At 44.4% G+C, this 11,423-nt stretch overlaps 4 protein-coding genes across 5 annotated transcripts in view; all 4 read left to right on the top strand.

Moving 5' to 3' along the window:
• LOC135343560 (DNA replication licensing factor MCM6-like) overlaps positions 1–11,423 on the top strand; it is a 58,838-nt gene that overhangs the window by 38,327 nt on the left and 9,088 nt on the right. The gene's annotated exons all lie outside the window — the stretch shown is intronic.
• LOC135344300 (E3 ubiquitin-protein ligase TRIM71-like) lies at positions 9–2,294 on the top strand. The gene has a single exon (XM_064541467.1). The coding sequence runs from the start codon at positions 9–11 to the stop codon at positions 2,178–2,180; it is 2,172 nt and encodes a 723-aa protein (XP_064397537.1). The 3' UTR covers positions 2,181–2,294.
• Positions 2,388–8,123, top strand: LOC135343578 (DNA replication licensing factor MCM6-like). Its single transcript, XM_064540552.1, has 14 exons — positions 2,388–3,045; positions 3,226–3,359; positions 3,697–3,955; positions 4,335–4,485; positions 4,727–4,868; positions 5,075–5,216; positions 5,439–5,702; positions 6,127–6,207; positions 6,432–6,641; positions 6,790–6,895; positions 7,012–7,022; positions 7,128–7,320; positions 7,657–7,790; positions 8,034–8,123. The coding sequence occupies exons 2-14, from the start codon at positions 3,265–3,267 to the stop codon at positions 8,121–8,123; spliced, it is 1,878 nt and encodes a 625-aa protein (XP_064396622.1). The 5' UTR covers positions 2,388–3,045; positions 3,226–3,264.
• On the top strand, positions 8,826–10,976 carry LOC135344299 (tripartite motif-containing protein 3-like). The gene has a single exon (XM_064541466.1). It carries the CDS (start codon positions 8,826–8,828, stop codon positions 10,974–10,976), a length of 2,151 nt encoding a protein of 716 aa, XP_064397536.1.

Raw genomic sequence — 11,423 nt, 5'->3', positions numbered from 1 at the left:
AACTAATAATGGCCGAAGGACCTGATCCAGTTGTTGCTGATCTCGAGCAAGAAGTGACCTGTGGCATCTGTCATGACCGCTACCAGGAGCCAAAGCTGCTCCCTTGTTGTCACTACTACTGCAAGCAATGCATCCTCACACTCTCCAGTCGCTACCCACCCAACCAGCCGTTCCCCTGCCCCGACTGTCGTGAGCCCACTCTATTGCCAGACAACAACCCAGACAGACTGACCACTGCGTTCTTCATCAACCGGATGAAAGCACTCCACTCGAGGATGGAGAAAGCCCACGGCAAGTTGGAGACAACCTGTGAAATGTGCCCTGGGGGAAAGGCCACTGCATTCTGCCGACAGTGTGTCCAGTTTATGTGTGAAAAATGTGTAGAATCTCATCAACGTATGAAAATGTTTGCTACACATATCGTCTCCACTCTGGAAGAGCTCAAACAGGGCGGAGTGAAAGAACTAACATTCGAAAACCCACCACCCCCAAAATGCGAGGATCATGAGGAGCCAAAAAAGATTTTCTGTTTTGATTGCAACAAGCTCATCTGTCGAGACTGTATCGTTATTGAACACGCTGGACACAATTACGAATTTGTAAAGAAAGCCGCCCCCACAACTCGCAAAAAGCTGACGGAGCACCTCTCCCCACTCAAGAACCTACTGCCTGATCTGAGCACCGCTGTGAATCAAGTGAAAGGAACCAAACAGAATATCCAGGCCCAGAAAGAACTGACAGAGAGACAAGTCAATACCAAGTTTCAGGAGCTACACGATATTCTCGATCAATGCAAGATCCGTGTTTTACGAGAATCTTCTGCTTTGGCTGATTCAAAGATGGAGAAGCTGACAGTTCAAGAGAAGGGTCTGGACCTGTCCCTGGGCACTGCTCAGAGTTTGATTGACTTTGTAGAGCGTACACTGGAGAATGCAAGTGATGAAGAACTGATTACGATGCAAGAGCAGGTGGTGAGTCGAATCGATGCCGAGGTGGTGAAGCGAGGGAAGGAAGCAGCCAATCCTGATCCAGTGGAGAAAGATGATTTTGGAGTCGAAGTGTTTGTTTGTGAGGATCTCAAGAAGTTGTGTGAGAACAACGTTATTGTACATGAAGGAAAGCCGATTGTGAAAGGAGACGGCATTAAAACAGCTGAAGTTGACAAATGTGCAAGGCTGAATGTCTATATCAGTTCAAAACAAGGCAAACCACAAGCAGTACTGAAATCGCTAGTTGATCAATCGACCCAACAATTGCAAGCAGTGCCTTTGATGGGTGGAGTGTACAGCGTTGAGTACACCCCTAGGGTACGTGGTCGACACCACCTCCTGATCTCAGTGGACGACCAGCCCATACCAGGAAGCCCCTTCTCTGTGTTCGTAAAAATACCCCCCACCAAGCTGGACAAACCAGTGAAGGAGATAAAAGGAATCAACATCCCTGTGTATATGGCATTCAACTCATCAGAAGAACTGATTGTAACTGACCATAGCGGTGATATTTTGGTGTTTGACAAGAAAGGAAAACAAATTCGAAGCATCAGCAAATCAAAGCATGGGTTTGTCGGTATCTCTGGTGTGGCAGTAGACAAGGAGGACAACATCTATGTCTGTGATAGCATAAAACGCTGTGTGTACAAGTTCAACAAAAGAGGAGATCTGCTAAAGAGGTTTGGGACGATTGGAAGTGGTCCAAAGGAACTCAACTACCCTCGAGGGATAGCAGTCGCTGGTGATCAAGTGTTTGTGTGCGATCATAATAATCACAGAGTCCAAGTGTTGACGACAGAGCTGGAGCCAGTCAAGCAGATTGGTTCAGAGGGAACTGGTAATGAGCATTTTAACCTCCCACAGGATGTTGCAGTGGACAATGAACAAATGATGTATGTCACTGACTGTTATAATCATCGTGTTCAAGTGCTCACTATGGATGGTCGGTTTATTCGCTCGATTGGAAAGAAAGGAAATGGACAAGGAGATCTGTCTCGCCCTTATGGTGTGTGTGTCACTGGTTTTGTTTATGTTATTGACGATGGTAACAAGCGTGTGTCAGTGTTCACTAAAGACGGTCAGTTTGTCACATCATTTGGTAATGGTCATATCACTGATCTTTATGGAGTAGCTGTGGACAGTGATGGTTTTGTTTATGTGCGCAGTCACGGATCTGTTGTTATATTTTAGTTATTATTTGTGTGTGTGGGCAGTAGCAATCTGTGTTTTATGTGTATGTAATAATTTACTTTTGATTGAGAAGCAGTTAGTTCTACTGATGATCTTTACCTGCCTGCTGCCTATTTTGGGAAAGATCGTTTGTGATTGTGTTATGATGATCTTTACCATCTTATTACAAGTGAAAATGGACAAGTACCTAGCACACTCTGTATCTGAAGCTGCATCAGTTGCATGGACCCATTATACAACTACAGAGAGAGCAGAGCCACTGCTTGCGAGACTCCACTATCAATCAGATCTGGATAACATCACTAAAAGTGACAATCTCAATGAACAAGATGAAGTACCAGTACCCACTGATGACCAACCAAGCTCTGAAGATGTACAATTTGACCTCTACACGGCCCAGTCCCTAGTTTGTGAGCTCAACAAACAGGTGATGATGTTTCAAGCATTAGCAGCAGAAGCCACGTTCATTACACAGCAAGCTACATTTGAGGTACAAGAGCAGCCCCTCCCCGGCCCCCCAGATGATGAAGCCAGAGAAATGCAAGACATCCCTGAAAATATTACGATAGAAACCGTTGTATCACAAGACACCACATGGCAGCAAAGTGATGAAGTCATAGCAACGCAAGACAACTCTCTGCAGTATTTGGCCGAAGTATTTTTTGAGTGATAATGTGTCAACTTATTCACCCACAGGGTTCGTGAACTCTCAACGTCCAAGGTGGGTACTCTGCTACGCATCAGTGGGCAAGTGGTACGGACGCACCCTGTCCATCCCGAGCTGACTAATGGGACGTTCCTCTGTCTCGAGTGTCAGACGGTCATCTCTGATGTTGAGCAGCAGTTCAAGTTTACACAACCAACAGTGAGTGCTTCACATCGCAGAAGATTTTAATTGTAGCCATGGCAGTTTCAAGTGTGCTGTGCGTATAGTCGTACAGCAAGTATGCTATCTTGAGCTGTTAATTACACTAAAAAAGCCACACCCTCTCATAACCATCCCCAGAAGCCACACCCTCTCATACACCTGTGTTCATTTCCCCAGGTATGTAAGAATCCTAACTGTCAGAACAGAAGACGGTTCATGCTTGATGTCAATGCCTCGCGGTTTGTTGACTTCCAGAAAGTGCGTATCCAGGAGACACAGCAGGAGCTGCCACGAGGCTCCATCCCCCGAAGGTGAGGAGGGGGAGGGGTCTCTATGCTCATTATATTGTATTGCTAGCTGTTAAATTATTAATGTGAGCATCAGTTGAGCTACCGTTTTATGCCTTTAGTTAGTGTATGCGTCTACATGCAGTGTATACACAATGTATACATGTAGTAGGCGGCTGTCGTGTAAACACATGTGTGATGAGATGTCTGCGGTCTTAGAACATAGTGTAGCACATGTTGAAGTAGAGTGAGCATGTGTAAGTTCATTAGACTCCACCATTTACTGCACATTCAACTTGTTAACAGGAGTGCCGCTCCTGGTGTTACTCATTCATGATTATAACCTACTTCGTACACACAGTCTTGAGATTATTCTGCGAGCTGAAGCTGTAGAGATGGTGCAGGCTGGAGACAAGTGTGACTTCATTGGGACGCTCGTTGTCGTCCCTGACGTCTCACAACTGCGTACAGAGGGAGTGAGGGCGGAGACATCAACTCGTATGCGTGGTGGGGAGGGGTACGATAGGGACGGAGTGAGAGGACTCAAGGCTCTCGGTGTAAGAGACCTCACGTATCGACTGGCGTTTCTGGCATGTGCTGTACAACAGACACAGCCCGGGGTGAGTGCGACAAGGAGTGGGTGTGGCTCAGACCATATAGATAGAAGAAAGAAAGGGATTATGTATAACCCAACCCCCACAGTTCTTAGCGGGTATGTGTACCTCCATTTATTCCTCTAGCCTAATTGTTTGTACATGTATAACCAAACCCCACAGTTCTTAATCCTAGCTGTTTTCTTGTCTAGTTTAGAGTGTCTATAGACGAAGCAGGACCACGCCTCCTGTACACGTTACGTTAGACAATGGGGTGATGAGTATAGAGTACATATATAATCTGATTTGCTGTATACATTTAGAGGATACTTTAGAGGGTTTATAACGTTGTTTTGGTTGTTGCATCTAATGTACGTACATTTACTGCATTCGATTTGTCCTCCAGTTTAGTGGGCGTGATCTGACAGGGGAGGATCAAACAGCGGAGAGTATTCGTAAGCAGATGACCGATGCCGAGTGGTCACGTATCTACGAGATGAGTCAGGACAAAAACCTTTACCAGAACCTCATCAACTCACTCTTCCCCACCATTCACGGTGAGTACAAAGTTCAAGTGCCTACAATTAGTGTTATAGAGTATACTGCGAATGAGCCATTTGAACCGACTTGGCATTTTTGAATGTGGCAACCTTCGGTAAAATTTGCCATTTTAGCAACACTTTGTTAGGATAGTTGAGTTTTTTTCATCAGATCTAAATTGAATTTGTATTTCACCTACGTATCTTCATCCCCAGTCAGCCGTCATTACTGATCTTCATTGTACGTTCTCCCCTTCAGGCAATGATGAAGTGAAGCGAGGTGTTCTACTGATGCTGTTCGGTGGTGTGCCCAAGACGACCATGGAGGGGACTCATCTCCGTGGGGACATCAACGTGTGCATCGTGGGGGACCCGTCCTGTGGCAAGAGCCAGTTCCTCAAGTGAGTGTATTTTGTTATTTGTGTTGAGGTTGACCTTCCATAACTTCACTGAAATTCAAAATTTCATATACCATTGGATTCCTTGTTAAAAAGCGCTTCTATCTGTATGCTGCAGAGCTGATAAGCTCCAACCAGTTAGAGAGTAGACTTCAGTTTGTGTCATCACGTACACACTGTTACTATCCCTTGCACTACTCACTGTACAGGAGAGTGGAGGAGTTCAGTCCTCGTGCAGTGTACACTAGTGGCAAGGCCTCGACAGCAGCTGGACTCACAGCTGCCGTGGTCAAGGACGAGGAGAGTCACGAGTTTGTTATAGAGGCTGGCGCTCTCATGCTCGCTGACAATGTGAGCTAACTCTCATAATTATTATACTTGCTTGTACACATCCATAAAGTCGTATCTAGGCTGTTTACACATGTATGTATATAGGTATAGTTAATACTGTATGTGTTCTGCTTTGAAATGACGAGGATTACCTTGAATTTGTTACCAGTAGCAGATAATCATGTTCATATGTAGCTAATGTACAGCCAGTGCATACTAATTTAAATGCCCCTCCCCCTGCAGGGAGTTTGTTGTATTGACGAGTTTGACAAGATGGACCTCAAAGACCAAGTAGCCATTCATGAAGCCATGGAGCAACAGACCATTTCAATCACCAAGGCTGGTGTCAAGGCAACCCTCAATGCTCGTACATCCATCCTAGCTGCAGCTAATCCGATTGGTGGTCGCTATGACCGGTCAAAATCACTCAAGATGAACATCCAGCTCACTGCTCCCATCATGTCACGCTTTGACCTCTTCTTCATCATAGTAGACGAATGTAACGAGGTGTGTGTGCCAATTGACCTCTAATGTACCCTAGCTGCAATTGTGCAATGAAAAGCAAAATCATAATTAACCCAAGTATGAACTAAAACTATTTTCTGGCTATCTAATTGAATTATGGTTTTGTTGTCTACACTGGTATGTCAATGTGTATGACAGGTGCACTGTTAGTGGTGGTTTAGTGGTGAGTGCTCTAATATCTGCATGAAGACACGCTTTAAATGTAAATTAAGCGCTGTAGAATAGCTGCCTTTATTCCATTTTTTTAGCCATGTGGGGTTCCTATGTGCAGTTTTTCTATTCCTGTTCCTTTTTTACCATTCCACTGCCATGATTATTATAGTGTAGCAAAAATATGCTGTTATTTGTATTTGTGAGTGTGACACCTTGACCTAGTGTGTTGATTGATGCTCCCCCTCCTCCACAGGTGACTGACTATGCCATCGCTAGGCGTATTGTGGACCTCCACAGTCACAAGACAGAGGCAGTGGAGCGTGTCTATTCCCTCGTGAGTGGTGCGGACGGGGGGGGGGGTTGTAGTTACGGCCTGAATAATATACCAGCCTTTTTGCTTGAATAAGTTATGGTAAATTTGTAGTTCTTTGTTACAATTATCGTAAAAAACCGCGGAGATACGTGGTTTTTAGATGGTGTACTATATTAGCTAGTATAGGTAATTGATCAGTTGCAAATCAATACGTCATTGTACCACTGTGACCCCGCCCCCTTCAGGAGGAGATCCAACGCTACGTATTGTTTGCTCGTCAGTTCAAGCCTCGTATCAGCCCCACCTCTGGTGAGTACATGGTGGAGCAGTACAAGAAACTACGGCAGAGAGACTGCTCGGGCGTGGCTCGGTCGTCATGGAGAATCACCGTGAGACAGCTCGAGAGTTTGATACGACTCGCGGAGGCCATGGCCAGGATCCACTGCTCTGATGAGGTGTATGGAGTGTGAGAGGTGTGAAGAGTGAGGGTGTGTGTGGGTGTAGAGTGGATTTTGTAGGTGTGTGTACAGAATACAACTTATGTTATTATGATGGTCATCAGGTTCGCTAGTGCATGACTGTACATGTCTTATGTTGTCTCAGGTACAACCTAAGCATGTGAAGGAAGGCTTTCGTTTGCTCAATAAGTCTATTATTCGTGTGGAGACTCCTGACATCAACTTTGACGAGGATGAACAGATCATCAATGGTGGGTGGTGTCATTATACTGTGCCCTTTAGCATCAAGTTATAATTATTCCCTTGAGAAAATAAATTCTGGCTGATATTAAATGTGCTTAACAATTACTTTTAGATCAAAGGCTAGTAATAAATGGGGTGTTTCGCTAACAAACTTACTTGAGTGTCCATGCATAACTATTTATAAATTTCTAGCATTTTCATAACTTTACACACATGTGCATTACTGTAGGCAATGATGAGGACTGCATGACCAATGGTGAGAATGGTGTCAATGGCGAGAATGGAGTGAACGCCCACACTCCAATAGACCAATCAGATCCATCCACCCAACCGCCGGTGAAGACCAAGAAGATACGAGTTACGTATGAGGAATATCGCATCATCTCCAACCTGCTCATCCTGCACATGCGTCAGAGCGAGGAGGCAGACAAAGGTGCAGCTGTCAGTAGTAAACCCCTCTATAGCGGACACCTTTGGGGAACAATTAAGTGTGGGCCCTTGTTGACTGAGGGTTTGTTTAGTACACAAGCTGTTTATTTGGCGTGGCCTTTATATCTGGGTTAGCCTTTCTTCATGAGTGGCCATTGAAAGGCTGTAGTGTTGATTGCTGTATGTACACTGATCACTTCAGCTACATTATGTTTGTTTGTAACTATATACACTACGACTTGGCTTTGATTTATACCCACTGATTGTGACAGTTTGAAATACATGCTTTGGTGTGATAGGGGTATTGATGCTACATCACGTACACTCCTCCCCCCTCCAGATTCTAGCGGAGTTCGTGAAGGTGACCTAGTGAACTGGTACCTGAAGGAGGTGGCGGATGACATAGAGAATGTGGAGGAGCTGACGGAGAAGAAGCTCCTCATGGAGAAGGTCATCGAGAGACTTGTGCAACATGTGAGTCAATCATGAGTGCACGTGCAGTTAGCCTCGTCTCCATGGGCCCATTTGTCTCTAATGTAAAGCTAGGTGGAAAGTTTAACAAAAAAAGTACATGCATGGTCCTCGTAGCATTTGTACATGATTCTTTTCGCAGTTTGTTTGAGATTTTGTGCACTAGTAGTGTTTTGGTTGTACGTATTGCATGCTGATTAAAACGATACTTTTGTGCTTAATTAGAATTGCGTTTTTTGTGTGTAGGACCACATTCTGTTGCCGTTGGTGATGGGGGAGGAGTCAGACGAAGATCCATTCCTGGTGGTTCATCCCAACTACGTCGTTGAGACATGAACACATCGAACATTATTTTGTTCAGCGACTTATAAACTTGGCAAACATTTTTACCAGTTATATACATGTACATGTATTGAACACATACTTATAATTATGCATTCCTCAATATTTGTGTACCTAGTACGCTGATAATTATAGTTTTAAATTGAAAGATACCAAGACAGCTTTTAATAGAAGCATCCCTAGCCTCCTACAAGGCATCCATCTTCAGTGTGGCCTGGGATCAAGGCATCTCATGCCCAGTGCTCAGGGAGATATCAATGTTGCTACCAAGTTGTGTAGAATTGTTGTACATACATGTACATGTACTTTCATATTGAAAGAAAGTGTGGGCCAGTGTTGAAACAAAAAAGTGGGCGTATCTGGTCAGATTTATAACATTGTGTAATGGGCGTAGCATGTACCAGTACAAGGTACATGCAAAACTAATTAATTAAAGGCTTGTAATTGTTGAAATTAAAGGATCTAGGAAGTTCTTATAAATAGTAGGTAAGTTTTTTCGGGTACCCGTTTTTTCAACTAGCTGCAGAGGTCTAGCTTAGCTTGACCTAATTGATCACTTAGTGCAAACTATTATTCACAGATTCAACATTCTTGTATGCTCAATTTCTAGGGAAGTTGCTATTTAATTTTTATATTAGAATAGTTTCATGCTTTTATAAATGTTGTACAAATGCATTCCCCAGATCTTAACTAACGATGGCCGAAGGACCTGATCCAGTTGTTGCTGATCTCGAGCAAGAAGTGACCTGTGGCATCTGTCATGACCGCTACCAGGAGCCAAAGCTGCTCCCTTGTTGTCACTACTACTGCAAGCAATGCATCCTCACACTCTCCAGTCGCTACCGACCCAACCAGCCGTTCCCCTGCCCCGACTGTCGTGAGCCCACTCTATTGCCAGACAACAACCCTGACAGACTGACTACTGCGTTCTTCATCAACCGGATGAAAGCACTCCACTCGAGGATGGAGAAAGCCCACGGCAAGTTAGAGACCACCTGCGAAATGTGCTCTGGGGGAAAGGCCACTGCATTCTGCCGACAGTGTGTCAGTTTTATCTGTGACGATTGTGTGAAGTCTCATAAAATGAAAGTATTTGCCGGACATACTATCTCCACTCTGGACGAGCTCAAACAGGGCGGAGTGAAAGAACTAACATTCGAAAGCCCACCACCCCCAAAATGCGAAGATCACGAGGAGCTAAAAAAGATTTTCTGTTTTGATTGTGACAAGCTCATCTGTCGAGACTGTGCTGTGTTCGATCACCGTGACCACAAGTCAGAGTTTGTAAAAAAAGCCGCCCCCGCAATTCACAAAATGCTGACAGAGCACCTCTCCCCACTCAAGAACCTACTGCCTGATCTGAGCACCGCTGTGAATCAAGTGAAAGGAACTAAACAAAAGATCCAGGCCCAGAAAGAACTGACAGAGAGACAAGTGAATGCCAAGTTCCAGGAGCTACACGATATTCTCGATCGATGCAAGGTTCGTGTTTTACGAGAATCTTCTGCTTTGGCTGATTCAAAAATGGAGAAGCTGACGATTCAAGAGAAGGGTCTGGACCTGTACCTGGGCACTGCTCAGAGTTTGATTGACTTTGTAGAGCGTACACTGGAGAATGCAAGTGATGAAGAACTGATTACGATGCAAGAGCAGGTGGTGAGTCGAATCGATGCCGAGGTGGTGAAGCGAGGGAAGGAAGCAGCCAATCCTGATCCAGTGGAGAAAGATGATTTTGGAGTTGAAGTGTTTGTTTGTGAGGATCTCAAGAAGTTGTGTGAGAACAATGTTGTAGTTTATCCTTCTGTGAGGGGTGATGGTGTGAAGATGGCTGAAGTTGACAAATGTGCAAATCTGAATGTCTATATCAGTTCAAAACAAGGCAAACCACAAGCAGTACTGAAATCGCTAGTTGATCAATCGACCCAACAATTGCAAGCAGTGCCTGTGAGGGGTGGAGTGTACAGCGTTGAGTACACCCCTAGGGTACGTGGTCGACACCACCTCTTGATCTCAGTGGACGATCAGCCTATCCCAGGAAGCCCCTTCTCTGTGTTCGTCAAAATACCCCTGGACAAACCAGTGAGGGTGATAAGAGGAATCAACAACCCTCGGTATATGGTATTCAACTCATCAGAAGAACTGATTGTAACTGACTTTAGAGGTGATGTTTTGGTGTTTGACAAAAAAGGAGAACAAATTCAAAGTATCAGCAAATCAAAGCATGGGTTTGGCGGTATCTCTGGTGTGGCAGTAGACAAGGAAGACAACATCTATGCCTGTGATAGCAGAAAACACTGTGTGTACAAGTTCAACAAAAGAGGAGATCTGCTAAAGAGGTTTGGGACGAAGGGAAGTGGTCCAAAGGAACTCAACTTCCCTCGAGGGATAGCAGTCGCTGGTGATCAAGTGTTTGTGTGCGATCAGAATAATCACAGAGTCCAAGTGTTGACGACAGAGCTGGAGCCAGTCAAGCAGATTGGTTCATTCGGAACTGGTAATGGACATTTTAACGGACCAGAGGATGTCACAGTGGACAATGAACAAATGGTGTATGTCACTGACTATTATAATCATCGTGTTCAAGTGCTCACTATGGATGGTCGGTTTATTCGCTCGATTGGAAAGAAAGGAAATGGTCAAGGAAATCTGTCTGACCCTTGTGGTGTGTGTGTCACTGGTTTTGTTTATGTTGCTGATCGTGATAACAAGTGTGTGTCAGTGTTCACTAAAGACGGTCAGTTTGTCACATCATTTGGTAATGGTCATATCACTGATCTTTATGGAGTAGCTGTGGACAGTGATGGTTTTGTTTATGTGTGCAGTGGCAGATCTGTTGTTATATTTTAGTTATTATTTGTGTGTGTGGGCAGTAGCAATCTGTGTTTTATGTGTATGTAATAATTTACTTTTGATTGAGAAGCAGTTATTTCTACTGACGATCTTTACCTGCCTGCTGCCTATTTTGGGAAAGATTGTTTGTGATTGTGTTATGAGGATCTTTACCATCTTATTACAAGTGAAAATGGACAAGTACCTAGCACACTCTGTATCTGAAGCTGCATCAGTTGCATGGACCCATTACACAACTACAGAGAGAGCAGAGCCACTGCTTGTGAGACTCCACTATCAATCAGATCTCAATAACCTCACTAAAAGTGACAATCTCAATGAACAAGATGAAGTACCAGTACCCACTGATGACCAACCAAGCTCTGAAGATGGACAATTTGACCCCTACACGGCCCAGTCCCTAGTTTGTGAGCTCAAAAACCAGGTGATGATGTCTCAAGCATT

This window comes from Halichondria panicea, chromosome 11 (assembly GCF_963675165.1).
Source record: "Halichondria panicea chromosome 11, odHalPani1.1, whole genome shotgun sequence".
Classification (NCBI taxonomy): domain Eukaryota; kingdom Metazoa; phylum Porifera; class Demospongiae; order Suberitida; family Halichondriidae; genus Halichondria; species Halichondria panicea.
This window is presented reverse-complemented; position numbering and strand designations above follow the sequence as displayed.

Coding starts and splice junctions, on each gene's coding strand:
- LOC135344300 (XM_064541467.1), top strand. CDS start 9: ATGGCCGAAGGACCTGATCCAGTTGTTGCTGATCTCGAGCAAGAAGTG.
- LOC135343578 (XM_064540552.1), top strand. CDS start 3,265: ATGCTTGATGTCAATGCCTCGCGGTTTGTTGACTTCCAGAAAGTGCGT. Junction 5,217..5,438: donor CTCTCATGCTCGCTGACAAT/GTGAGCTAACTC, acceptor CTCCCCCTGCAG/GGAGTTTGTTGTATTGACGA. Junction 7,791..8,033: donor TCGAGAGACTTGTGCAACAT/GTGAGTCAATCA, acceptor TTTTGTGTGTAG/GACCACATTCTGTTGCCGTT.
- LOC135344299 (XM_064541466.1), top strand. CDS start 8,826: ATGGCCGAAGGACCTGATCCAGTTGTTGCTGATCTCGAGCAAGAAGTG.